The sequence below is a fragment of the Python bivittatus genome, unplaced genomic scaffold (assembly GCF_059951505.1).
Source record: "Python bivittatus isolate LINGU-HERP-01145 unplaced genomic scaffold, Pbiv_v1 ctg000840_np1212, whole genome shotgun sequence".
Classification (NCBI taxonomy): domain Eukaryota; kingdom Metazoa; phylum Chordata; class Lepidosauria; order Squamata; family Pythonidae; genus Python; species Python bivittatus.
In genome coordinates, this window is record NW_028277113.1 from 19,369,615 (window position 1) to 19,397,500 (window position 27,886).

Genomic DNA, 27,886 nt, shown 5'->3' on the forward strand with positions numbered 1-27,886 from the left:
CCATAAGCAACTCTCCTTGCTTTATCCAGTTCTTCCACTCCAAGTGTTGTTTAGCTTGCAATAAAAGGAAAATCTTGAGTGAAAGGAAAATCTGACTTGAGGATAGGTGAGGCATGCTCAATATCCATTATCCACAGCATCTTATTACATGGTTCACAGGGAGGCAAGAGTAAGGGGGAAAATGGAACCATTATCATAAGGGTTGTGAAACAGAATCTAGCATCTGTCCTCCTAAACAACTTGTATTCCCTTACTTACCTAAGGGAGTGTAAGATCACCACACTGATGATTCTGAGCTCTCTTACAGGCCAATCCTTGCTTATCTAAACCTGATCTCAGGGATGGCTGTAAGTTTGAGATGGTTATGAGCAGAAACAGGACTAGACTTGTTCTGCTTAGATGCCTTCTCTGGAACTTACCTTCCATCCTGACTCTTTTCCTCTAATCTCTGGACCCTTAGAATTAGATATGCTTGCTCCTGCCTCGGGTTTATCTGTTTGGACCACTTTCAGTAGCAGATAGTTCGAAGGAGAGGCCTGCTGAAAGTGGAGAATTAAACCCTAATGGGATTCTCTGTGCACAGTTATTCTGGACACATTACACATTGATTGCACCCACTGGATTTAGATATATATTTTTAAAGATTTCCATAAATATTTAATACAGATGTGCAGATATTGACTACAAAAGTGGGAGATTCTCTGTTTAATGTTGGCTTCCCTTGTGTTTTAATTAATAACGCTTATTCTCAGCTTTTGGGCTTTTTTCCTGCAGAAATCTGAATCAGCAACAATAAATATTAGATCTTTCTATATCAACAATAAATTGAAAAGGATCAAAGTTTAGTTAATCAGTCAGCATAAAAATAGAGCAAAATTCTATTGTAAAGTCATGCTATAAGTGCAAGAAAGATTAAAACCAGAAATTTGAGCATATGGGAATTCATCATAGAGTTGGGGTTGTTAATTATTAGTATTTATTTCCACTAGTGTTCTGTTTGGAAAAGAAAAATTAATGTAAGTTTCTATTGGTTCCTCTGAGATCACTGGCATCTTAATTTTACAGTGTTTGTAGGTGTTTTGACTAATCAACATCCTTTGTTTTGAATTTTCAGTTAAGGAGCATGAGCAGAAAAATTGTGTACATGGATGGAGTTGAGTTGTCTTTCACATTAAACCACATAATTGTTTTAAAAGGACATAGTAGACAGTACTAAACATAGATGAAAGAACACTAGATGTTACAGAGAAAGCGCCATACAGCTATCCCCAAGAAGATGTGGCTTACTCCATGTAATTAACTTTTTGAATAAGAGATTGAGATATGTAATAAAGGCATGGTAAGAAAACTTACTTTTCAAAGACAAGGTATAGGTGGCATGTATTCAGGGGAAAAAGCCAAGGAAACTATGGTAAACCAGATTTGTTCTGATGAAGCTGAACAATAGCTGATCTATTGACTAGTAACTCAGCCAGTAATTTTTGAAGTTCTTGGAATGAAATCTACAGTTTAAGGAAGAGTAAGGGTCTTAATGGTGATATTAACTCAGAGCCCTATAAAAGCAATGAAAAAAACTTTCCAAAATAAAATGAGTATCTTTACCCCAGCCTGGTGGATTCCAAGTGTATTGGTCTTCAACTCCCATTATTATCATGCAGCATGACTTGGAATTCTGGTATTACAATCTAAAATGTCTAAAAGACAACAAGTTGGGGATATGTGCTCTAGTGCTATCAGATTGTCTTCTGCTTCAATCAGAGTATATATCCTGCAAAATAACATTCTATTTATTAATCCTAAACTTGTACCAGTGAACAAGATTTTCATGATAGAAGGCTTCTGTCCGTTGTGAATCACAACCTACTGCTTCCTGTATGTATCACTTCCTGTTTATCAAGCTGGCTTTTCCTCTACTTGAAGATTCCTTTGCTTGAGGCATTGTGTTATGCCATGGATTTGCTAAACTACAGCTTCTTGAATAAACCACACTCGCTTGAGTTTATACAACACAAACCATTGTGGTTAGGTTCATGTAATATACTACATCAGAAACATAGAAATTACTTGATGTAAGAATCCAACTGAAAGGAGCAGGCAGTCAGTTCCACCTTGTGACTCTAGGCCTTTAAATGTTAAACTTGAAATGTTTCTTCTATGTACTACTTTAAAGTTTAAAGATAACTTTGTAAAAAGTGACTGATGTATACACAGTTTTGATAAGAGGAACATCTGGCAAACCATGTTATTACTCATTATTTTATTCTTCAACATTCTTTTCTTATTAAGGTGCTGCCCAAATCTCTCTTTGTTTTTCTGGACAAAGCTTGTTATGGAATTGTCATTAAGGGTTGCTTCTTCCCTACCTCCCCCAAGGTAGGAAAAAGAAAAAGTTAGGAGAAACAATGGGCCAGACTGCTTCCCCACCTCTTCCCTTTAGGGAATGTAATCAGCAATCTTGTCTTTAAATCTCTAGTAGCAAATACTTACAGGTTCGCTGAGATGATCCACTGCAGCCCTATACTTCATATAACAGATTCCCGTAGGCTCAATTAAACCTTGTTTTTTTCCTCCTGATGTATTCACAAGTAGCAATATGGATTTACTAGGCAGATTGGATGATTGCAGATTCCTCCATTATCTTACTGGGCCTTTATATCTTGCCTTTTGGGGAAATTTGCACCCACAGTGGGCCAGATTGTTTATTCTATTGTAGTGGTCTTACAAGGAAAGATTATAGCTAAACGTCTTGTAGTTTTTTTTTTAAAGAACCTATTATACAGATTACTTTTCCTAAGATCTCCAAAGACAGTTGTTCACTTCACTGCACTTCAGTTTACTGCAGTGAACTTTACTGCAGTGAGATTTTGTAAATCAGATTTAAGTTGAAGTAGAAGGCAGTAGCATATAAATTACTGTATAAATTAAGAGCCGGTTAAATTGAAAATTCAGTGGTGAAATTTATTTAACTGCAGTGTAGGAAGGCTCTGAAAGTAGAGATCTATTAATTTATGCTACTGAAATTCTGTAAGGCTTCTCTTTCCCACCCCCATCTTTCTACCACCATTAAAGTTTTGAAGGTTAAAGTCATTTATAGCATTCCAGTATCGCCTTTTTTATTGTTAAATAAAGAACACTAAGACTTTTGTTAAACTGAGCAGAACCCATTAGATGGTATTAAAAAGATAGTTTTGAATGAGGATGAGAAAAAATATAATTAAATGCTTGATTCTTATGTACACAGGTCTATACAGAGATTTTTTTATTAAAATAGATTGATGTAATGCTTATGCAGTTTATTCTAAATTATATCATCTATTGTCACATTTTATGACAATTTGAGGAATTGAAATATGCATTTTTAATATATATCAGACTGCCACATTTCCAGCTTTTTGAGGAGAAAGGACTGTATGTTTTCATGCAACATAGAACTACCAATGAGTGCTTGGTATATGATTAAAAGAAAGTACAATATTAAATCACCTGAGCAGAAATAAAGTTAAAATCTTCTTCAGGTTGAGCCCAAATTCTGGTGACATCCTAGACACATTTGTATAGTTTTCTTGGCAACAATATGGACATGGTTTGTCGTTATCATTGTCCAAAACGTCAGAATCTGTCCTCTAACCCGTTATTTCCATGTGGTCTAATCAAGTCAAACCAGATTCAGTCTTGCTGAGCTTTTGAAGATCAGCCAAGGTACTGCCTAGTCAGGGCATTAATCCTTAACAAAAATCAAGAAAATAAAAGTTACTTTTTTCTTACAATAAGGTGAAGTGATAACATTTTTTGTACTGAATTACTATTTCCTTTAGTACAGAGACACTTTATCTGAGGGATGGGCAACCTTCTATTACTGAATGCTTTCTTGTGCCTTTCAGAGCCCATTTTGATTGTGCCACTGAATTTCAATGATGCCGTTGCTGGAAATTGGCAGATTGGTTTCAAACTTTGAGCTGAAATAGGATTGAAGTAGCTTTTAAAAATCAGAAGAAGATTGTACCTCGTTAAACCTACTGGGAAAAGAGCCCAGAATCCTCCTTCCCTTCCCCACTCCTAACCCTCTAGTGCGACAGAGCCCTACCTATTTGTGACTTCATCCCACTCATCGTGGCCTTAATTATGCTTCCTGCTCCCAATACTGTATCGTCCTTATCGTCCAAAATGTTGCCTACTTCCACTTTATCTAATTATGGATAATATTCATGATATTAATATTCTGGATGCACATGCAAGGTATTTTTTAATATCACCTGCTCAAATATAGTGTGGTTTCTTGTGCGTCTACTGGCTCGTGTATGGCCGCTGTTGAGAAATTACTTAATATACCAGTAGGAATCCATTAGAATTGCAGATGTATTCACACTCTCAGTGAGTGTAAGTGCTAAACACGGGAAAAAAGATAGGTTGTTATACTGCTGTAGGGGTGTCTAGCAGAAGTTATCTATTATTGGATGATATAAGAATACAACAACTAAGTGCCATATAGGAGTCATTTAGGATTTGGAAAATGAGGAAGAGTCAAAGAGTCTAGGCAGATAGCCCAGAACTGTAGAATTTGTATCGAGAAAGTGAAAGCTTAGAATGAGCTGAGGTTAGCAAAGGATGCTTAGAATAATAAAAAAAGGCTTCTTTAGATATGCTGAAAATAAATGGAAAAGAATACTAGCTGCTCAGTAAAAACAACAATATTCTATCAGGTCTCAAATAAGAGGTTCAATCTTCCGAAGCAGAAAAGATGGCAGGGCTGAAGCTTGAAACAAATAGAAACTTAGGGAATACGTCTGTACTTTGAATAAGTTCAAATATCTAGGATCAGTTGACTTGCATCCTAAGATGCTGAAGGAACTAATTATCTTACATAATCCTGAAAAATTGTTAACATGCTGAATGACTTAGAGGAGAGCAAATGTTCTTATCTTCAGAAAGGAGGATCCAGGGATCTATAAACTAGTCTGATACCGATACCTGGAATTGTTCATCAACTGCTCTGAGGTCTATGGAGCAATTCATAAAGAGATGAATATGTTTTATTGTTATAAATGCCAGAAAGTAAAGTATTAAAAATATTTTTCCCCTTGGGATGTATATGAATAATTTGATTTGTGTGGCCTCATATCACACCAGATGAAGTTTTGAATTGAATTTAAGATTATGCAAGTTGACTTCTGCTACAGCAACAGTATTTCCCATTATTGTCTCTCTCCCCACCCTAATTCTTACATGTATTCCAAATCAACACCAAAGAATCCTCCAACCCTCCAGGGCAGATTTGAAGGATGTTTGGGATAGAAGTGCAATTAAGAATCTGTTTGGTGGCAGAATGACACAATTAGGAAAAATTCTTGGTTTTTCAATTATTTCATACTGTGACAAAAGTGATGCAAAGTTAGTGAATGTTAATTAAATGAATGTACTCTGCCACTGAAGGAAGATAATATTTGTTCATTTTAGGAAAGCACAAGAAGGAAAAAAGAAAGTTGTTCTAGCAGGATGTGTTCCACAAGCCCAGCCCCGACAAGACTATCTGCAAGGCCTGAGCATTATTGGGGTGAGAATATTATGGTTTGTGTTGAGATTCTTTCAGAACTTGATCGTTAGGAGTTTTAAGAACCTAAAATGTTGTCTTTTCTTGGCTATAAATTTTGCTAATCTAATCTCTAACGCTTTCTAAACATCTGTCTAAGATTTTATTATATCCTGCGTTAGCTGAGATACCATAAAACTGGAAACATCATGAATTATAGAGAACAGAATTATGCACTTTTCAGTATAGTAATTTATACTGATCTTGTTGATGGAACTGCAGAATGTTCTTGATGTATTCCTCACCAGTCAAAAAACTGATGTTTCTTAGCTAAATTGACATTAGGAAGGTACTCTAGAGCAGCGACATCCTTTAGCTTTATTTGACAATCTTGGAATTTGAACATTCCTTGAGCACATACCATCATTAGGAGAAAGAAGAGATAATGTACTTACAAGACAACTTTGGAGATTTGTATGTCCATATGTATATGCAAGGTATCTCAAGCATGTACAGTTGTTTCTAGAATTGTTCACAATGTGTTGACATGTCCTTTATTTTAAAATGGTCACACTGAAAGAGCAGTTCATCCAGACATTGATGTAAACAAGATAATCAGAATTACATTGATGTAAACAAGATAATCAGAAAAGGAAATTATTATTTTTGCCTGTTTCATCTAATGCAAAGTCATATGTGCTTTGTTTCTGATTTAGTGTAATATACAAATATATTTATTCTGAGTTCATTTTATATGCAGACCAAGCCACTATGGCTCATTTAACAAACCATGGTTAGATATTCTGGCATGCAATTGACATTTCCAACTGCATTTGCTAATCTCATTAAATAAAATTTAATGTTCACTGCTGGATTATTTATGGTCAAGCATAACATGTGAATGACATGCTACTTATTTCCATGGCTTGAAGAGGAAATTGATTGAGTTTCTTAGTGAATATTGGTAGCCCTTGTAAACTCTGAACTTCCTAGTATTATACAGTATATGCAACTTCTTCTCTGTAGACATTTTAAGTGACTGAGCTGTGGAACTGCTTATCATGCATTGTAGAAAGAGGCTGGAGTGCAGGACTTGAATCTCCTCCAGATTTGCTGCTACTACTGTTCTTGTCCAGGGATGCTGTCAGTTCTTGCTAAGAGTACAGCTTATTGGCCACCATTCATAATTATATAAATTCTCTACTTTGTAGATTTATGTAAGCTGTCCTTGTAAAAAAGCCTGGGGTGACTTCTCCTTTATAATTGGTTCTTGCTGCATTGAGTAATACTTTTTGCTGGCATGAAATTGGTGCTAAACTTTGTTGTAAGCTGGCTTTTATATTTTAAAAGCACAATATGGATGCAGTAAAACATAGGCATTGACTTTTATTTGATTCACTTTTCAATCTGTCTTGCAAGCAGAAATATGTAGGTAGACAGCATATAGCAAAAAGTGCAAGGGTTCTTTTATGTGGATTAAATACATTCAAGAATGTGTTTGAAAAAGGGTCTTTCAAAGGTCATCTGAATATTCACAGCTTGATTTATTAATCTATTGCATTTCAGGTTCAACAGATAGATCGTGTAGTGGAAGTTGTTGAGGAAACTATTAAGGGTAAGCTTTTCAGCTGAAATAATGCACGTGTTCATTCTTCTCAGTGCTCATTCCTGATGTTGCTTTGATCACATATATCCCTAAGGAATCTCCTGTTGAAATATGCCACATACACATTCAAAATACTGACTGAAATGTAAATATTTAGCAGGTGCCACATATATCACAAAAAATCTACAGAAAGCTGAGCCAAATTAATATAGATCACCCTAGCTGGTTCGCTCAGTAATTGGTTTTTAATATTTAATACTTTTCAAAAATTTGTATTTCAATGTTCTTATATTTTTTTTCCTTATATATTCTTATGTAGATCATGATGTATTTCAGAGAAATTGATGTTCATTTACTGCAGTATTTAATTGTATCAGATGTCAAGTTTTGCATTAAAGATATTGGGTTTTTAGAACACAGAAAGATATTGTATGAATTTTATGAAGCATAGAGTGCCTTTATATTCTCAGCTCATATAGCCTGTAGAGAGAGAGAGAATGAATGAGGATAAATCCACTCTTTTTACAAAATAAATAATTTAAGTTTGTATGTATGTGTGCAAACTGCTTCTATATTTATAGTCAAAATTCTGTATTTCCCATGTCCCCCAAGAAGGAAATTATTCTGTGCCTACCTATCTTGGAGCACTGGTGCAGAAAATGTTGCTTTTCTGGATATTAACAAAGTACATCTCTCAGTGTTTCCCACTGTTAGCCATGCTGTTGGGAATAGTACTTCAAAACATCTGGAGGACTACATTTTGAGGAAATCTCATTGAACTAAATCACAGCAACAATGCTTTTGGACCCCAGTGTGTTAGGAGACTAGATAACAACAATGGAGTATTCTTGTAATACCTCACTCTTCCCTTGTCTTACCCCCATCCCTCCTAGGCATATCAGTAATTGGGTTCCCTGTCAGGAATGGCATACCTCACAGCCTCTCAGTTACCAGGTTCCTTTTTAAAATATGTATATAATAATGATGGACTCAATCTACAAAAAATAGTAGGAATTTTTTTTTCAAGTTAAATATGTTAAAGTTTACCATTTAGAATTATGAGTTGTGAATGGATTATAGACCTGCTTAACATCTACCTGACCAATTATTGTAGTAGGCTGACTTAGGGGACAACATGTGTAGAAATGCACCAGGCATTTATTCCTCAGGCCAACTCTATCAAGTGATTGCAAAGCCCTGTTGAGTGTCTGCAGGAACACTTCTCTCTCCAACTCAAAATTTGCTTGATAGACAAAGGGTGATTTTAGAGTTCTTGTTCTAATATTCCCTCTCAGATGAGACAAAATAACACTTTTACAGCTTATATCACATGGTATTTGGAATACACATCTTATATGTTCATGTCCTGGATTTATGAAACACAGAGTAGAAATCAGAAACATAATATTACTTTAAACTGATTTTTACAGTATCCATACAAAATCATGCCAGTGCTTTTATTATTTTAATGTTGTGAATATTAGCCAACTTAAACATTTCTACTGACATCATAAAGCTTCCTGCAAAACATCAAACAGCAGCATTCTGTAAAGTGTATCCATATTGGATTAAGGGAAAACTAGACTTTCTGGTTGAATAAAACCTGCACTGGTCCTGAGTTTCACAGAACATTTTGTGAAATGGGTCACTGGACAGGATTACTGTAAACAAGTAAAAGGAAATTACTTCAGTGTTGAACTTTTTCAGACTTCATCTAACCCCTCTAAGTCTCAGTCACATTAACCTGTCTGGTAATATGGTCTATCTGTTCCTAGTTTAAATATTAACTAATATTTGCCAACTGTTTAGCTGCCGTACCAATCAATCTGTTGTTATTGGTGGGCCACTAAAAGCTCGCAAATGATCTGTGTGTACATTGTGTAGCCTAAAGTAGAGAACTTTTATTGACAGCATGTCTGTCAGTCTAGACACAAACAGAAGCACAAAAGAGCTCTCCTTGAACTGTTTTGAATGTGACATTTTCTCTCCCCATAAGTTCACTGCCCTTGTGGGGGGGACACACATTAATTTGTGGGAAACACACAGGTATTTTTTGCACACATTGGAAACTATGGCTCACTTCAGCTTCCTAGTGCATGTACATGTGGCAGAAAATATTTTACCAGCACTGTTCATATTTCTTCATACATGATAGTGAAATCTGTGTAAGGAAAACATTACAAATAAAACATCATTACTTTGTGTGCATCTTTGGTATTGCATGCCTTCAGCTAATATCCTACATCTAAATATATTACGTATAACTGAAGGATGCTCTAATTCTGAACTTCTATAACAGCATGGGTGTAGCTTAGCATGGTGCTAATTAACAGTGCTAATTACTCATCAGTCTTGTGAGCCATTATAAGAAGGGAACGTGCAGCTATTCAGGAAAAGACACAGCTTAAGGAGTTGTTACAGGGAGAGTGAATGCCCAGGCTGGATCTGAAGCATCTTTCTCATTTCCAGTCTAAACAAATGCACATGAATCATAGTAAATTAAGTTCTCTGATGAGAGTTAAACTAATATATTAAACTCTAAAAAGAAATGTTAAAGTGTTGAAAATATTTTATTAGAACTCATAGGGAAACTGGAAATTTTAATTTGGAAAAGTAGAATATATGTGCATTTACATATCAGAATAAGCCAGAATTGTTTAAAATGTGGTTTGTTCAACAAGCCATAATGGTATGGTTTACACATCACATTGAATCATAATGTGTCAGTTCATATTTCATACTAGGAAGTATCAATATAATCTGTATGGCTTGAGTAATCAGAAATCACTCATTAATAGCTGAACTCTTAATCTGGTAATATCTTTCATCAATAGAATATTGTGTTAAGATGTCTGCTATCCATAATGATATTCCCACCACTTAATTTGTAGCATATGTAGATACTGAAGTTATATATTCATCACCTGTGTTTTTCTACAGTAATTTTAATTTTATGCACAAGGGCTTCTATACGCTCTTCCTACACACAGTTAAGAAGTCTAGGTTAAGCAGAGTTTATTTATTTTGACTGATTATCAATTTCAAACTGCGGTTTAATATCATGGCTTAATAAAAGTCAGTGGCCACAGTTTCTTGGTTCACTCAGTGCTAACTGGAGAATTAAGAGCTTGTATACATGTTCATTTGTAACTCAGTTTATTGCGCTAATGTATAATTTTCTTTAAAAAGATCATTTATATTAAATAATTTTAATATAAATTATCTTTTTAAAGAAAATTATACATTAGCGTAATAAACTGAGATACAAATGAACATGTATACAAGCTCTTAACTGATGACTGGTGTGGGTCTTCCGGGCTGTGTGGCCGTGTTCTGGAAGTTTTGTTTCCTAACGTTTTGCCAGCACCTGTGACCGGCATCTTCAGAGAAAACTGCTCCTGTCTGTGCTCCTGCACTCTGAAGATGCTGGTCACAGGTGCTGGCGAAACGTTAGGAAACAAAACTTCCAGAACACGGCCACACAGCCCGGAAGACCCAAACCAGTCATCATATGCCGGCCGTGAAAGCCTTTGACAATATACAAGCTCTTAATTCTCCAATTAGCACTGAGTGAACCAAGAAACTGTGGCTATTGACTTTTATTAAGCCATGATATTAAACCGCAGTTTGAAATTGATAATCAGTCAAAATAAATAAACTCTGCTTAGCCTTCTTAACTGTGTGTAGGAAGAGAGTATAGAAGCACTTGCATGTGTAGGCATATTATTTTTCATACTTCCCTTTTTGTCAGAACATATCTTGAATCTAAAGAATTAATGCCATCCTGTACGTCTGCGTGGAGCTTTGTTTGTAGAAATCCTCTTTGCTCACAACTGTGTAAATAATTGGTGTGGGCTGCTTTTTAACTGAATTGGGCAATTGTGTGTTAATTACCTCTTTGTTTAAACACAAAGAGGTGTTTCTAACAACAGCCTTTAGTGAGGGGGAGTATATGCAGATATACTCTATAAATAGTATATACTCTGTATATACTCTACAGCATATTCCTATGCTGTAGTGACAATTGTAATACACCTTAGTTTGCTACCATCTCTCATAAAATTCATTGGGTTTATATTTATTTGCTTTGCCTGGCAAGACAGAGAATTGATATGCCCACTAGCTTTCTGTTCAACATGGGCATATATTTGATTACTCAAATTGTATCTCTTTCCTGTATTCTTCCTCCTTTCCTCTCTTTCAAAGTGAACTGTTTTTTTACTTGGGTGGTATAGAAAATATTTTCACTTTCTTTCATTTGCAGTTCATAATAAGATATAAATCCTTTTTATAAAACTGCGTTTATACCATGTGGATTTGACATACTTGTTGGCCTGATTAGCAACTGAAAGCCAGATCTTATGTCTTAATTTTTAATGACCTCTTTTTTTTAATAAAAGAAAATGGGAAACTCTTGATTTTGGTGAAAATTGTATTTTTGGCTATTGAAAATAGAGTTCTCTTTTCAAGCGAAGGTTGTAGAAAAGCTGTGCCCTGCTTAATTGCTTAATCAGATATTGGTTAGCATGGGAAGCTAATTTTGTGGCCTTGTTCTTGTATATCAATCAAAAGTTCTGCATTTTTTCTGTTTAACTAAAAAATAAAAGGGTTGAATCCCATCACAGATATTCAACAAACATTGATTTTTGGGTGATAGGGGTGTGTTTAGCTTGATTTGTTTCCACCAAATGTGTTTAAGATTGAAAAGGCACTGAACAGCTACACTGAGTTAGATTTGTATTTCAGGGTTAGGACACATTCTGAGAAATAATGGGACCAGACAGTCATCCTCAGTTCCACCCATAGTTTTTAATTGGTTTATTCTAAGCCTGACTACCTCTAGATCTGAAACCATATGTTTAACATATCAAAAGATTATGCCTTGCTGTTTGTAAATAATTACTATCTTCTTGCTTCATAATCAAGCAAATATTTGTATTTATTTCTCTGTGCTTTCGAGTCAGTGTTGACTCCTGGCAACTGCCTGGACAAGTCCCTGCAGTTTTCTTGGCAAGGTTTCAGAAGTAGTTTGCCATCGCCTTCTTCCTAGGGCTGAGACAGAGTAACTGGCCCAAGGTCACCCAGTTGGCTTTGTGCCTAAGGTGGGGCTAGAACTCATGGTCTCCTGGTTTTTAGCCTGGTACCTTAACCAGTATACCAGATTGGCTTTCTATTTTAATATTTGAGCAGTTTATCAAACCAGTATATTAGTTAAGAAGCTTAACATGCTAATAAAGTACTTCATTGAATTAGTAGTTTAGCAACTTACTTGCTAAACTAAGTTCAGAATTCACAAAGTGGTTTTATAATTCAACAATTTAGTTTTAAAAATTATTGTTTTAGAATTCTTATATTTGCGTTGATCATATATTTTCACTTTCTTCATTTTATTTCTTCCAATTTATCTAAATATTTTATCTAAGCTGTATAATCCTATCACAAAACTGTATACTATTTTGAACAACGATCATAAGATGTTTATTTGTACAAAACATTTGTCCCATTTGGATTAATCACTTTTATAAAAGAGCTTTATTTAGATAATCATGCAGCATAGAAAAATTACATAAGGAAACTTTTTCAAATGTTAGCTTCAGTTGGTTGTAAAAAGGAAAGTCAACTAATGGTATAAAAAGCCTCTTAAACTCCATTTCATTGTTTTAATTTTGTTAAAAAATGGAACGATGATTTGCATTGGTTTAATGGACATCACTGAAAACAAACATATGAATATTTCTGGTTATAGTGTGGAATTAGATATTTAACATAAAAATATTTTGTGTCTTCTAAACTTGCTTTATCAGAAAATTAATAAAAAGAAAGTATACTTTACATTTTACGAATTTTAATTAATGCTGTTATTAATCCAGCTTGGTTTTTTGACAAATTAATATTTATTTACTTATTTATTAGTAGTTCCTAAGAGATTGCTTCAGAGCTTTACCCCTTCAGTAGTTAAAATTTGCCAGTTTCCAAAATAAATACTGGATAGCGACCAGGACACAATCCAACATGGTACTTGATGTGTTTGAATTGATTGAAATGTAGGGCTTCTGGTTGTAGATTTGTTTGCTTGTTTGTGATAATAAACTTTTTTAAAAGGATGCTTTATTTCTTTAGTATTCTTTGAACATTAATTTTCATTATGTACTTAGCTTTGTAATGACTCAGATATTTCCAACGGTGCAAAGGATCTCACATTTATTTTAATTAACAAGTGGGATGCATATTGTTAAATCCGAGAGTCTTTTGTAAGCAATAGCATTAGAAAATAGCTAGTTATTTAATTAGCTAATAATAACATCATTATTAATGTGATATAGTGAGAAAGAATAGTGAATTAGTGAATAATGTTGATGCAATCTATATATCCCAATGGTCTATAACGGATTTCTTGGTATACTGTATAATGATATGAAAATAACAAGCCCTTTCTAGATACAGTACTGTTTAATTTTTGATAACTCTTATACTCTGCTATTGCATTTACAATTCCTTTTAATAAAGCTGGATTCTTAACTTTAAGTTTTAGCCTTACTCTGAAAAGGCTAGTATGCTAATTGTTCTAATTCCCTTTAGCAGTATATCAGTAAAGAATTCAGTAAATTCATCTCATGATACTGTTAAATACTAGATTTCTTGTACTTAAGTCACAAATTTAAACATGTTTCAGGAACTAAGAGAGGGAGGCATCACACTAACCCAGTGTGTCCCAATTTGGGGGGCATTCTGGAATTCTGAGAATATGACATGGGTTTGTTTTGATGGTGTGGCTAATTCTAAAACAAAAGATCAGATGAGTAAGAAGTCTTGAAGGAAACAAGCGAATGTCCATGTTATTAAATCTGAGCACACAGCCACAGAGTGGGACCATTGGTTTGTTCAGCTCAGCACTGCTAACTAACATCAGATTTCTAGGATTTTAGCCAAGGGACTTTCCCAGTCCTATCTGAAGAATTTGTTCAAGTATTAGTTCTACCACTGAGCTACGGTCATTCCAATATATTTGCCCTTATATGCCAAATGCGGTTATTTTGTGCACCAAGCTCCGCATGTGAAACAGGAGAAACAGTTCACCATGCAATTTCTCTGATTTTTACCATCTCATCATATTTTTTTAATGATTGGAATAACAACATTGAAAATTGCTGAATGCATATAGCTTGCCACCTAGACAAAGCCTCCGTGCAACTGTGTTATAAGCACTACTATATGATGCTCTTTGGATACATAAGTGCTTACCATAAGAACAAAAAGTGAAACCCAAATGGATTTGATACTGATGCTCCTAGTGTTGCTACAGTATTTTTTATTGCCAAAATACATCATATATTTTAAATTTAAAACTGGGTTCTCTCTTAGACGATGGCTGGGTTTGTATTTCCATAGCTACACAGGCAGACTTTTTTTTCTCCCCTTTGTGATAACAAGTGAATAGTAGAAGTCTTCCATTTATTGTTGTTTTCTGTCCTCATGAAGCTGAGTTCATCAATTGTGCTAAGCTATATTGTCTTTGGTTTCATTTGCAAACTACAGTTTATTGGGCAATGGTATATATGAATCCAGCCATGATATAAGATTTTCGCTTATTCCAAAATCTGTCGAAATGCTACTAGCATTAATATTTCCTGTATTTTTTTAAAGCTTTATTAACATATTTATTTGTTTTTTTATTACAAAAAAAGGTGTGTTTCAGAATGTGAAATTCAGTTACAAGTAGGCCTTGTTTAGTAACCACAATTAGGACTGACAATTCAGTTGTTAAGCAAATGGTCGCTAAGTGAATCCGTGACTGTGCTTATGATCTTACTTCAGCTTTCCTTTGCTTTACAGACCTGCAAAGGTCATGAATGTGAGGATTGGTCACAAAGTTACTTTTTCATCACTGTCATAACTGCAAACAGTTGCTAAATGAGGCAGTCACTAAATGAGGACTACCTGTATTTTTAAGTATTAGTGGATTTCTTAACAACGTTTGAATTAACAGTATTTTTAACTTTGCATTAATAATTTCTGTTCATTATTGGAAATCTGAATAAAGTTACACATGCAATCATATTTCAACATTATTTTAAAAAACAGCTTTTCTAAGATTATGGAAATATTTTCAAACCTCTATTTAATGTGAGTGATTTATAGTCAGGACGCACATAAGGCTTTGGCAAAGGCACCCATTGAACTCACTCATAAAGTAATATATCCAGTAAAGTTCTAAAACATCTCTGGTACTGTATTTGAGGGCTATAGTAATTTGAGTTAAGTAGTAACCTAATTTTTTTTTCAAGCTGAGCCCTCTGTTTTTGGTTACGTGGACTAATGCCGTGTCCATGCATGTGTGTTTGTTTTAAAGGAAATCTTGAATTAGAAGTAATAGTCTGGCTGTAATTAAAATCAAAAGGCTCCTTGATTACCCTTTGTCAAACACTTTAAAACAAGGTAATCAAAGAAAAAAAATCATGTAAACGTTTTGTTTTTCTTTTACCTAGTAAGTATTTGGTTATTATAAGACTTTTTGATGTGTTTTTATTAACAAATTCAGAATGCTGAAATAGAATTTTCTAAAACCAATGAGTTGTATGTATAATAGTGCCATTTTTTCTTTATTTGAAGGTCACTCTGTGAGATTGCTGGGACAGAAAAAGGATAATGGGAAACGGTTGGGGGGAGCGCGACTGGATTTGCCAAAGATTAGAAAGAACCCCCTGATAGAAATCATTTCCATCAATACAGGGTAAGCATCATTCAAACTGACATAAAATATTCAATACTGCCTAGAAATTCAATTTCATTTTTGTTCGTTCTTAATGCAGAGCTGCCTCCAATGATACCATCAGGAACAATTTATAGTAAGATGTTGAAAATGCCAGTGAGGTATTGAAAGGCAATACTGTAATACTTTAAAATGCTACCTAATTATTTGCTTATATTTTAGGGTCTTAAACATTGAAAATATTTGTGTGTTTTTGTACTTTTCTGTTTCCTTGAAGACTTATGCAAAGCTGTAATAAGTCTTTTTAGGGTGCAAACAAATGTCTCTTTCCCTAGCTTTTAAAAATCCAGATCACATTACCATTTTGAGATTAGAGGAGCCATTCTGAGATATGTTTTGGCCTCAGTATGCACAAGCTAGTGCAGGAAAGGTGACCTACATAAGAGTAAATTTTTACGCTGTGGGGAATGATCAGATCACCTTTGAAAATAAAGTACTGTGAATCAAGATATAGCCAACTTTAGGAGGATGCAAAACGTTTTAAGCATATCTTGTTCTGCATATGCCTCAAACATTTCAAGCAGATGGTGCGTTACAAAATAGAAACCAAGTTTCATATACTGGGATGTACATGAAACGGACACCATGTTTTTTGAGCTTGGAACAAATAGGCCCATTCATAATCTTCTGAGGTGCCTGTATTCCAATGGATTTGCTTCAGTTTTAAAGGCATGCTGAAACTCAACATCAACAGAACACAGATTTTATTGAACAGCTTTTGAATTTACAATCTCCCAACCCCCAGAATAGGCAACAAGATATATATTGCTAGCTCCAGCAACAGTGATGATTTGCAGTCAATTGCAGATCTCCTGATTCTCCTTTTTCAGCCTGCCTGCTGCTTTGCTCCAGCTCTCTACTGTCCCTGACTGCCCCATCCAGGCTAAGCCAGTGGTAGCAGAATCATCATTGCTTCCTGCATCCATCTTGGTCTAGGAAGATTGCCGTCAAGTTGCTCAGAACAGCACACACTATGTGAACCAATTGGTGTTTCATGCTGAGTGGAGAACACTTGAGACACCCTGCACTCAGGCCATTTTGCACATCCCTATTTCTAGTTTTTAATTATACACCAAAGCTTAGATGATTAGGTTGAAATGAAATAAATTACATCAATTCTTTTATCTTGAAAATTAAGATCTGCAAAGTAGGGCATATGTATAAAATACAGATGCTTAGTCTTTTAATCTTTGTTAGTATTTTATTATATCAAACTTAAAAAGTGTACGTATAAATTGACCTGTAGTCCTCTTTCTTGAGCCTTTGTTTAAAAAATAAACCCTAATTCATATATTTATAAATGAGACATATCAGCAATACATTGTTCCAAATACATTTTTACAAGTTATCTTTCCAGTGCTGTAAAATTTATCTTCTTGTGTATTATATCATAGTTATTTTGGCTAGCCTCCATGTGTGAAAAGCTCACAGTTCTTAATAAATTACAGACTAGGGATATGGCCGAGAAGAATATATGCGTCCTTGACACACAACAATCTAAAGTGGTGTTAGCCAATGCTGTGGGTTTCAACTCTGAATGTGGTAATAATAGAACAAGCTCAGACAATCTGAGTTAATGTTCCAACTCCTGAATTGGACCTCTATCAGCAAAGCAACTGTAACATTCTCTGAGGTGGCCAATGTAGATGAAACAAAAATTTTCATTGTAATAACTTTATTTTAAGATTTAAAAAACCCTAATTTCATGTTTTTTAAAGCAACCTTACACTGATACATAATTGTATCAGAACAATCTGAGACCTTACAAATGCTGTTGAACAGCATCTCAAAAGGTGTAGGTCTCTTGTCCTGATGTAAAATGGTGACTGGAGATGAAATGTCCTTGCTTTTGTCTTATGACAAATGTATAATGTTATACATCTTATTAGAGGCAAAATTAGTTTAATTTCTTGTTTCTGAAACTGCTGTTTCCTGACTAAGGGTATGGTCCCATGCCATCAGTTTGCCTTCCCACAGGGCTGTCTTCTCTAGAGTCTCCAACTTTAAAGCTTGTATATTCTCCAGTACAAATAGTTCTGAAGAATGTGGTTTTGATTATGGCCTTTTTCTTCCAAATTCTGCCACTTCCAGCCACTGCCTGTAACCCACCCTGCTAGGGCTTGATGTTCTCATTTTCTTCCTTTCTGACAGCATCCCCACTTGCTCCCTTGTTCCAAACGACAGTGATTGTGAATTCTGCATTATAGAGCTAAATATTGTGGCTAGCTCTGTTACATCTACACAAATTGTATTTATTATTTCACTTTAATTTCAAAATTAGCATGACTTAGTTACCCAATCAGCTATCTCTACTGACAGCTCAGTACATTTATCTGTACATTTATGTTCCAATGAAACATTTTATAATGGAAACAAGTTTTAAGTGCTTTTATTGTTTTGTCCTATTTAGGTTATATTTTGGATTACTAAGCCCAGACATTTAAGAAGACAGCTACTGTGCTTAGACATCAGGTAGTTTTAGATCCCATCTGTCCCATTTTCTGACTACTTTTGGAAGGGGGCCCACTCTGAGAGAGATTCCACAGAGGTGACATTAAATATATCTAGAAGACTATAAAATCATCGTGGAAATCAGAGTAAAGAAAAAAAAAGATAAATAAAATTTAGATCTCTGTGTGTTTCACCTTATTCTCTGATACATAGAAATTACTGCAATATTTTCCAGTTTCCATTGAGAAAGCTAAAAGAAATGCCTGTCAGTCACTAACATCAATGAAGAAATACATACAGTTTTGATAACTTGCCACCAAATGTAACAATTGTGTTCAAAAGTTAGGAGAAACCACATCAGTACAACTAAAGAGGGAGAAAGAGAAAAAATGTTTTCCGCAGAAATAATTACTGAGTCTTTTTTGCCTGGAGTCTCTTTCTCGGTTGTGGGCAGGGAGTGCATGTTACTGGAATACTTCAGAATTACTTTGTCCTAATCAGACTATTTAAATGGGATCTTTGACATAGTATTTCCAATCTTTTTTACTTAAAAAATAGTAACATAAAATGTTTATAGCTGTATTTATTAAATTCTGCATCACTGAGTGCCTGAGCATTTACCCGAAGTTTTGATTTGTGGATGTATACATATGTGTGTTTAATCATTTTAGCCTGAAAAGAGGCAGGACAGCCAATATGTGCAGGTTTATAGTTCAGAGGATGTTTTGTCCCCAGTAAAATTAAGCAGCATCATACAGTAAGTAAGTTATGTAGGACCCCTTCTCTTATTGAACGTATTGGTTGTACCCCCTTTGCAATTGCATTTTACAACTTGCCCACTGAAATAATCCAGTTACAACAATGGGGGTTCTTAAATCAACGATGTTAAAAACATGAAATTCTATTTAACTTTTTGTAAGAATTATATATATTGAGTACCCTAATTAAATTAAATAGGCAGATGCATCCACAAACGGAATTTGGCAGAAGTATTGGAAAGAAGCAGAAGCAAGACCGTCTCCCCTATTTCCAGTAATTCTATGATGAATCAGTGTTACATGTGCGTACAAAGATCCTGATCTGCAGGTTTCCAGTACAGCAAAAAAGAAGGGGAGAAATGTTAGCAATCTTGCAGCCAGACTTTTTCCAGTCTGATACCCACAACATGATTTGAAACCATGTTTCTCCTGATTTGGATTCCATGTCTTTTATAAATGGCACAGCTATTCTGAAATCATTGTCCAGCTAGCTTTTTTGTGATTATTATATCCTTAGTATGTTCTTAAGAAAACATGCCATCCCTACCAAAGAGTTTACATCTCTTCCTCAAGAACGTGATTGGCTAGACAGAACATCTTGGTAAAAATATTAGGTTAGCTGTGAAACTGTATACATTTCAGGTATTGGAGAATATTTTTCCTTATTCATATGGTATAGAATTAACATCTGGTTTCTTGAGTTTATATTGTTATACATATATAGTTTAATCCCAGATTTCTTTATTCTTTAAATAGTTTCTTTTTTTTAATAGTAATTTTATTAAAAATTACAATTGCAAAGATATAAAGTAATACAAGCTAAAAAATAAAAGAATAAAAATAGAAAGTTCAGAAAAGAAAAAAAATAGAAAAATAGAAAAGAAAAAATAACATAGTAAAGAAAAAGAAAAGAAATATATAAAGAAATGACTTCCTCCTTTATCACAAGTATAAACAATTTTAGTAACTTATTTTTGTTGTTTAGTCGTTAAGTCGTGTCCGACTCTTCGTGACCCCATGAACCATATTGCGCCAGGCCTTCCTGTCCTTCACTGCCTCCCTGAGTTTGCTCAGTTTCATGCTCATTGCTTCAGTGATGCTATCTAACCATCTCATCCTCTGCCGTCCTCTTCTCCTTTTGCCTTCAATCTTTCCCAGCATCAGGGTCTTCTCCAAAGAGATCTCTCTTCGCATTAGGTGGCCAAAATATCTGAGCTTGAGCTTCATTATCGATCCTTCCAATGAGCAATCAGGGTTGATTTCCTTTAAGATTGACTGGTTTGACCTCCTAGCAGTCCAGGGAACTCTTAAGAGTCTTCTCCAGCACCACAGTTCAAAGGCATCAATTCTTCGGCGCTCGGCCTTTTTATGGTCCAGCTCTCACAGCCATACATTACTACTGGAAAAACCATAGCTTTGACTATGCGGATCTTTGTCGGCAAGGTGACGTCTCTGCTTTTTAATATGCTATCTAGGCTTGCCATAGCTTTCCTCCCAAGGAGCAAGCGTCTTTTAATTTCATGGCTGCAGTCTCCGTCTGCGGTGATCTTGGAGCCCAAATAAATGAAGTCTGTTACTGCTTCCATTTCTACCCCTTCTATCTGCCAGGAATTGATGGGTCCAGATGCCATGATCTTAGTTTTTTTAATGTTGAGTTTCAAGCCAGCTTTTGCACTCTCCTCTTTCACCCTCATCAAGAGGCTCTTTAGTTCTTCTTCACTTTCTGCCATTAGGGTGGTATCGTCTGCATATCTGAGGTTGTTGATGATTCTCCCTGCAATCTTAATTCCGGCTTGTGATTCTTCCAGCCTGGCATTTCTCATGATGTACTCTGCATATAGGTTAAATAAGCAGGGTGACAGTATACAGCCTTGTCGTACACCTTTCCCTATTTTGAACCAATCGGTTGTTCCATGACCGGTTCTAACTGTTGCTTCTTGGCCCGCATACAGATTTCTCAGGAGACAGGTAAGGTGGTCTGGTATTCCCATCTCTTTAAGAATTTGCCACAGTTTGTTGTGATCCACACAATCAAAGGCTTTGCATAGTCAATGAAGCAGAAGTAGATATTTTTCTGGAACTCTCGTGCTTTCTCCATGATCCAGCGAATGTTGGCGATTTGATCTCTAGTTCCTCTGCCTCTTCGAAACCCAGCTTGTACATCCGGTAGTTCTCGGTTCATATATTGCTGAAGCCTAGCTTGTAGGATTTTGAGCATAACCTTGCTAGCATGTGAAATGGAGTGCAATTGTGCGATAGTTTGAGCATTCTTTGGCGTTGCCCTTCTTTGGAATTGGAACGTAAACTGACCTTTTCCAATCCCGTGGCCACTGTTGCGTTTTCCAAACTTGCTGGCATATTGAGTGCAGCACTTTAACACCATCATCTTTTAGTATTTTAAATAACTCAGCTGGAATCCTGTCATCTCCACTAGCTTTGTTGTTAGCAATGCTTCCTAAGGCCCACTTGACTTCACTCTCTAGGATGTCTGGCTCAAGGTCAGTGATCACACCAGCGTGGACATCAGGGACATTAAGATCTTTCTTGTATAGTTCTTCTGTGTATTCTTGCCACCTCTTCTTAATCTCTTCTGCTTCTGTTAGGTCCCTGCCTTTTTGTCCTTTATCATGCCCATCTTTGCACTAAACGTTCCTTTCATATCTCCAATTTTCTTGAAGAGATCTCTAGTCTTCCCCATTCTATTGTTTTCCTCAATTTCTTTGCATTGTTCATTTAAGAAGGCCTTCTTATCTCTCCTTGCTATTCTCTGGAAATCTGCATTCAGTTGCTTATATCTTTCCCTTTCACCCTTGCTTTTCGCATTCCTTCTTTCCACAGCTATTTGTAAAGCCTCATCAGACAGCCATTTTGCTTTCTTGCATTTCTTTTTCTTTGGGATGGTTTTAGTTGCTGCCTCCTGTACAATGTTACGGACCTCCGTCCATAGTTCTTCAGGCACTCTGTCTACCAAATCTAATCCTCTAAATCTATTCATCACCTTCACTGTGTACTCACAAGGAATATGATCTAAGTCATACCTGAGTGGTCTAGTGGTTTTCCCTACATTCTTCAATTTAAGCCTAAATTTTGCAGTAAGAAGCTCATGATCTGAGCCACAGTCAGCTCCTGGTCTTGTTTTTGCTGTCTGTATAGAGCTTCTCCATCTTTGGCTGCAAAGTATATAATCAATCTGGTTTCGGTATTGACCATCTGGTGATGTCCATGTGTAGAGTCGTCTCTTGTGTTGTTGGAAAAGAGTGTTTGCTATGACTAGCTTGTTCTCTTGACAGAACTCTATTAGCCTTTGCCCTGCTTCATTTTGTACTCCAAGGCCAAATTTGCCTGTTATTCCGATTACTCCTTGACTTCCTACTTTAGCATTCCAATCCCCTATGATGAAAAGGACATCTTTTTTTGGTGCTAGTTCTAGAAGGTGTTGTAGGTCTTCATAGAAGCGGTCAACTTCAGCTTCTTCAGCATCAGTGGTTGGGGCATAGACTTGGATGACTGTGATATTGAATGGTTTGCCTTGGATACGCACTGAGATCATTCTGTCGTTTTTGAGGTTGTACCCCATTACTGCCTTTCCCACTCTCTTATTCACTATGAGTGCAACTCCATTTCTTCTAAGGGTTTCTTGCCCACAGTAGTAGATATAATGGTCACCCGAATTAAATTCACCCATTCCCGTCCATTTCAGTTCGCTGATTCCCAAGATGTCGACGTTCAATCTTGTCATCTCATGTTTGACCACATCCAGCTTGCCTTGGTTCATAGATCTTACATTCCAGGTACCTATACAATATTGTTCTTTACAGCATCGGACCTTCTTTTCGCTTCCAGATACATCCACAGCTGAACGTCCTTTCGGCTTTGGCCCAGCCGCTTCACTCTTTCTGGAGCTACTTGGAAATGCCCTCCGCTCTTCCCCAGTAGCATATTGGACACCTTCCGACCTGAGGGGCTCATCTTCCGGCATCATATCTTTTAGCCTTTTAACATTGTCCATGGGGTTTTCTTGGCAAGGATACTGGAGTGGGTTGCCATTTCCTTCTCCAGTGGACCACATTTTGTCAGAACTCTCTGTCATGACCTGTCCGTCTTGGGTGGCCCTGCACGGTATAGCTCATGGCTTCACTGAGTTACGCAAGCCCCTTCGCCACGACAAGGCAGTGATCCATGAAGGGGAGTAACTTATTACCTTTTCTTAAAATACAACAAATAGTCTCTTCTTCTTTTATCTATAAACAAATCCTTAAAGCCTTGTTGTTTCAGTCCTGATCAGCAAAGGTCCATTAAGGGTTACCAGAGATAACAACATATCTATTTTAACCTTGATCAAATAAACCAACTTTATATTCCTTCCTTTTACTTTTAACAATCTTGATCTTTAGTCCCTTCAAATATTGTCCTAAAAGTTGATTTCATTTTTTCTTTGTCCCTTCACACAAAATTCTTCAAAGCTTTAAGAAGCCTCTTTTCTAAATCCAATATACGAAAATTATCCAGGACACTGTCTTGGTTTGTTATTTGTATATCCCTTTTAATTATTAAGACATCAGGTGGTTTCTTTTGCATGTTCAGTGTAGCATGTTTTTCCATATCATTCTTGTAGCCTATCATTTTTAAATTTACTTTTGGATCAGTCTCAGTCTTTTCATATAAACTTGTACCTCTTCCATAAACCTTTTAAATACAAATTTAAGTGTTCTTCTCCTTTAATTAATTGTAATCTTTAGTTTCTTCTGATTCCCTCTAGTGTCCAACCTTCACAGTCTCATTCTATCATGTTTTTTTTTTTTAAAGAGTTCAAAACAAAAGCATTTTCCCACAGGAAGGATACTTATAATTAATACCAAATTTTATTTCAAGTCCATCAGGACCCTTAGTACATTTATAACTTTCCAGCATCAAAGTTTTAAGTACCCTTTTGCTGTTTATTAAAAAAAATGTTTTTTTTAAGTCCTTAAACTTGTAAAAGAAACGTTTAGCTAAGGATTGAAGGAAACTCACCTGGTGTTTTCAGACTTGTCAATCCAAAGGTTCCTAATAGCTAAAAAGCAGTTAAGAAATAATTTCTGAAAGCGATTAGAAAAGAAAGTATGCGAACCCAGTGTCCTTAAAGGGGCCGACCATGGTTTGAGCAAGATCACTATTCCCTCATCTTCCAGAGCTCTAAACCCGCCAAAGACTGCTGTCTTCTGGTCTCCTTGCTCTTTGAATACTTTTCATTCTGCCATGGTCATTGGCTCCATCTTCAGTTTACCATTCTTCCCTGGAAGTCCTGCATTCTTTAAATAGTTTCATACTATTTCTCCTGGCATTCATGTCTTCATTCTCCTATAGAACAAGAAACAAGCTGGAAATATATATCAGCAAATGTTGCAGAAGGGAAAAGTTGAATTATCCTCTAACTCTTCTCCTTTCATTTTCAAAGTACCAGTTGCGGTGTCAAGAGCCCACAACCTTTTGGGTTAGGTGGCATATTTGAAATTTTAAGATGTTGTAGATGATCTCCTTAAACAATTTCCACAGGAGACTATGGTTGCTAATTGGCTCAATTTGAAGGATGGATAGAAAGAAAATAAGTAACTAGGAATCCTCCTGACCACAGATGTGACAGCTCATCTTATTTCATCCTTTGCTTAGCAGATTTTTGAAACAGGAAAATTCAAAAATTCCCTTTGGATACTGAAATAAGTACACAAAATAATATGTGAATTTAGAACACCTACACAAGGTCCTTTGGGCAACCTTAGCTTGTGATTGAGTGGAATATTCTAGATTGTCCCCATGCTCTGATGATACGTTGTTCTTATTCTGCCAGAAGTGAAGGAGAATGCACAAGTATACTACCTAGTTTTTTCCAAAGAGAACTCAGAGGGACCCTGGTCTCATTTTCTAGAATGAAAATTATGTGGTCCCATTGGATCTCCATTTACTCAATTACAACTTGTAACTGAAAATAATTTACAGGTAATGAAACAGGTGCTTTATTACAAGGATTAGAATTAATTGTCTGTTAATTTCTTTTTTGCATTGGTGCTTTGCATGAATAAATGTAATGGTTTAATTTCCTGATCTCCTGCAATGGACCATGAATATTTCTGCTTGAGTTTACTCTTAACCTGTGGCATTGGGCTTATATTACAAGTTCACATCCGTGTGGGTTGATTACTGCCTTGCCTGTTGTCACAGAGTGTGAAGCAGTCATAACAAGGTGGTATTGATAATGACTTAGGGATATTTCAATTTTGATGGGCTGTCCTCTCTACCTACTACTTCAAAGCATTCTTCTGTAATTGCCAAATGATCCAGCAGTGCTGTATAAGGAACTTGTCCAAAACATAGCTTAATTATTTGCCATTCTAGGTACAGATATTTATGGGATTGTGGTGATTACATGATTGGGCTTTTTCTTAATCTTGTTCTTGTAAACCAGATTGCAACACAATAATACAAAAGTGTACTGGGTGGTTGAGCTTATTAACAGCCACTCCCCAGTGCATTCTTTCTTTCATTCTCTCTTTCTCTTGACCTATTTGAAGAACAAGCTAAATGCTATACAACAGTCTGCATTGTGCTGCAATTCATGTTAACTAAAACTTGCTCAAAGAGAGTATTTTTAGAATTTATGTATTCTTAACATTTGCATATAAAAGTAGTCTTCTAATACTTTAGTCCATATCGAAGAAAAGTTGTTAATCATTTTACAACCTGCCATATTACAGATTTACTTAGACATAAGGCCTCCTGTTTATGGTGGAGCCCACTCTTGGATAAATATGCAAAGTATTGCACTCATAGTAACATGGACTTCATTTTATATTCACTCATATTGAAAATAAGATTTTTTGTAATCTATGTTTTCTTAAATCTTGCTTGTATGTCAAACGAATTTCATATTTGGAATGAAACTCATGGATGAAATTTGTCTAGTGACGTAAAGTGCTGCACTAGAAGTGACCTTTATTTTCCCAGTAGAAGACCCCCTTTGTTAGTATAAAACAGATCTTTCAAGGACTGAAGCAAATGCTGACTGTTTAGTTTAAACAAAAGCTGATTATTTGTGTGGTTTTCTTCTGTTCCCGTCCCCCAGTGTTCAAGATCTGCCTTTCCAAACTAGTACCTTCCAGATGCATTTTTAGATTTGTAGATGAAGGCATCTGGAGGGCACTAGACTGGAGAAAGCTGTTCAGAATAATTTTAATGAAATACTTTTTTGGCTGTTGCCTTTTATGTGCCAGCATTTCTTATGGACACTTTGTAAAACTAATGTTAAACTACATAGTTGGATTCACTCAACATATTAAACTATAATGTGGTTTATTAGGCTGTGGCTCAGCATGATGTGTGAACCTCCTCATTATGGTTGGTAGATCATAGCCAGTTGTGATCTACTCAATAAGTAAATAAGAGAGTTAAACAAATCAGTCAGGGCTGCTGTCTAAATTAGGCAGCAACTGATTCTGATGATACTTCTGACCTGCGCAGATCTCAGGAGAATAGTCCATGAGATGCCATGGGATTTACTCCCAGAAAAACAAAGGACTAAAAGTGGCTCTTCTTTCATTATTAACAGTAATGTTAATAATGGGTACCCGGTGTCTCCCCCATTGTATGCCTTGACACCAAGACCTCTTCTGTCCACTTTTTTCTTTTGCATTATCTCTGCAGGACTGAACTGCCCCTTTCTTCTTCCCCAGAGTTGTATCTACAAATCTGATTGCCTATTCAGCAGAAGATCAGTTATCCTCCATGGACTAGACAGACAGGATAAGGGATCAGAGAGCAACCTACGCTTCCATTTCCCTTTCCAATGCCAGCCAAAGCCCCATCCCCAAATGGAAAGGGAAGCCATTCTCTCATTGTATCTCTGGGGGGGCGGGCTCAGCACTGAATACTTACCAAAGTGGTGTCGTGACTGAAAACTAGAAATTTTGCTCTTCCTTTCTGGAATTGGTGCACTTCCAGGTTTATCTTTTCCAACTCATTTCCCTTAACTATGATTAGACTAACTTTTTCAAACAACCAGTTCACATGAACTTGAGCAAACTGGCTAGATAATACCTCTGAAGTCAGCCGTGACTTGGCTTATGTGTGAAACCAGTCAATATCATTTAGGAAACCAACACCTTCATGCCATGGAAATAGAACCATAACCAATAGTAGCTATTTTTCACTTGCTCCCTTTCTTAATTCTCTTATTAACTCCTTTAAGTAGCTTTGCTGTACTTGCACTTTCTCTTAGTCTTATCTGACTTAGAGAGGAGGAAGGAAAGAGGGAAAACAATTCTTTCTTGAGCCCCTTAGAAAGCCAGCCCATGAGTCATGCTTTTCCATGCCGACTCCTGGTCTGTCCTTCCTAATGCTCCACAGTGTGCTCCACAGATCTCCCATTCTGATGCTTCTGGGTCTTCAACTGGCCATTTGTTCTTCCTGCAGGGATCTTCCCTTCAACTCTGTGCCTGTTTCCCTCCATCAGCTTCTGTCCTTGTTCCTTGATTTATATGCAGCACTTCCAGTCCATATAGCACAAACACAGCCACCAGTCAACCACCTCCATTGCCTAACAGATCTGCCCATTATAAATCTTCAGTAAAAAGCAGACATGCCTGTTCAGAAGTCTGAAAACAATTTTGCTGCCTACATGACATGGGAAACAGGAAAAAAAAAAATTGAGACCAAATTAGAACACCATCACCATCAGGGCAGCTCACCCTGTCACAGGGTCATGGGCTATCCAATACTGGAGAAAGTGAACCTGAGAATTA

General features: G+C 36.1%; 1 protein-coding gene across 5 annotated transcripts in view; it reads left to right on the forward strand.

The window, feature by feature from the left end:
- CDKAL1 (CDKAL1 threonylcarbamoyladenosine tRNA methylthiotransferase) overlaps positions 1–27,886 on the forward strand; it is a 316,095-nt gene that overhangs the window by 100,898 nt on the left and 187,311 nt on the right. For all 5 annotated transcript variants that reach the window (XR_015794055.1, XM_088130858.1, XM_088130855.1 and 2 more), the window contains exons 6-8: positions 5,455–5,551; positions 7,094–7,142; positions 15,744–15,864. Coding sequence is in view for 4 of the 5 variants with exons in the window: in XM_088130858.1 (XP_087986984.1) it covers positions 5,455–5,551; positions 7,094–7,142; positions 15,744–15,864 (267 nt within the window). In the remaining variant the exon portion in view is untranslated. The remainder of the gene's footprint in view (positions 1–5,454; positions 5,552–7,093; positions 7,143–15,743; positions 15,865–27,886) is intronic.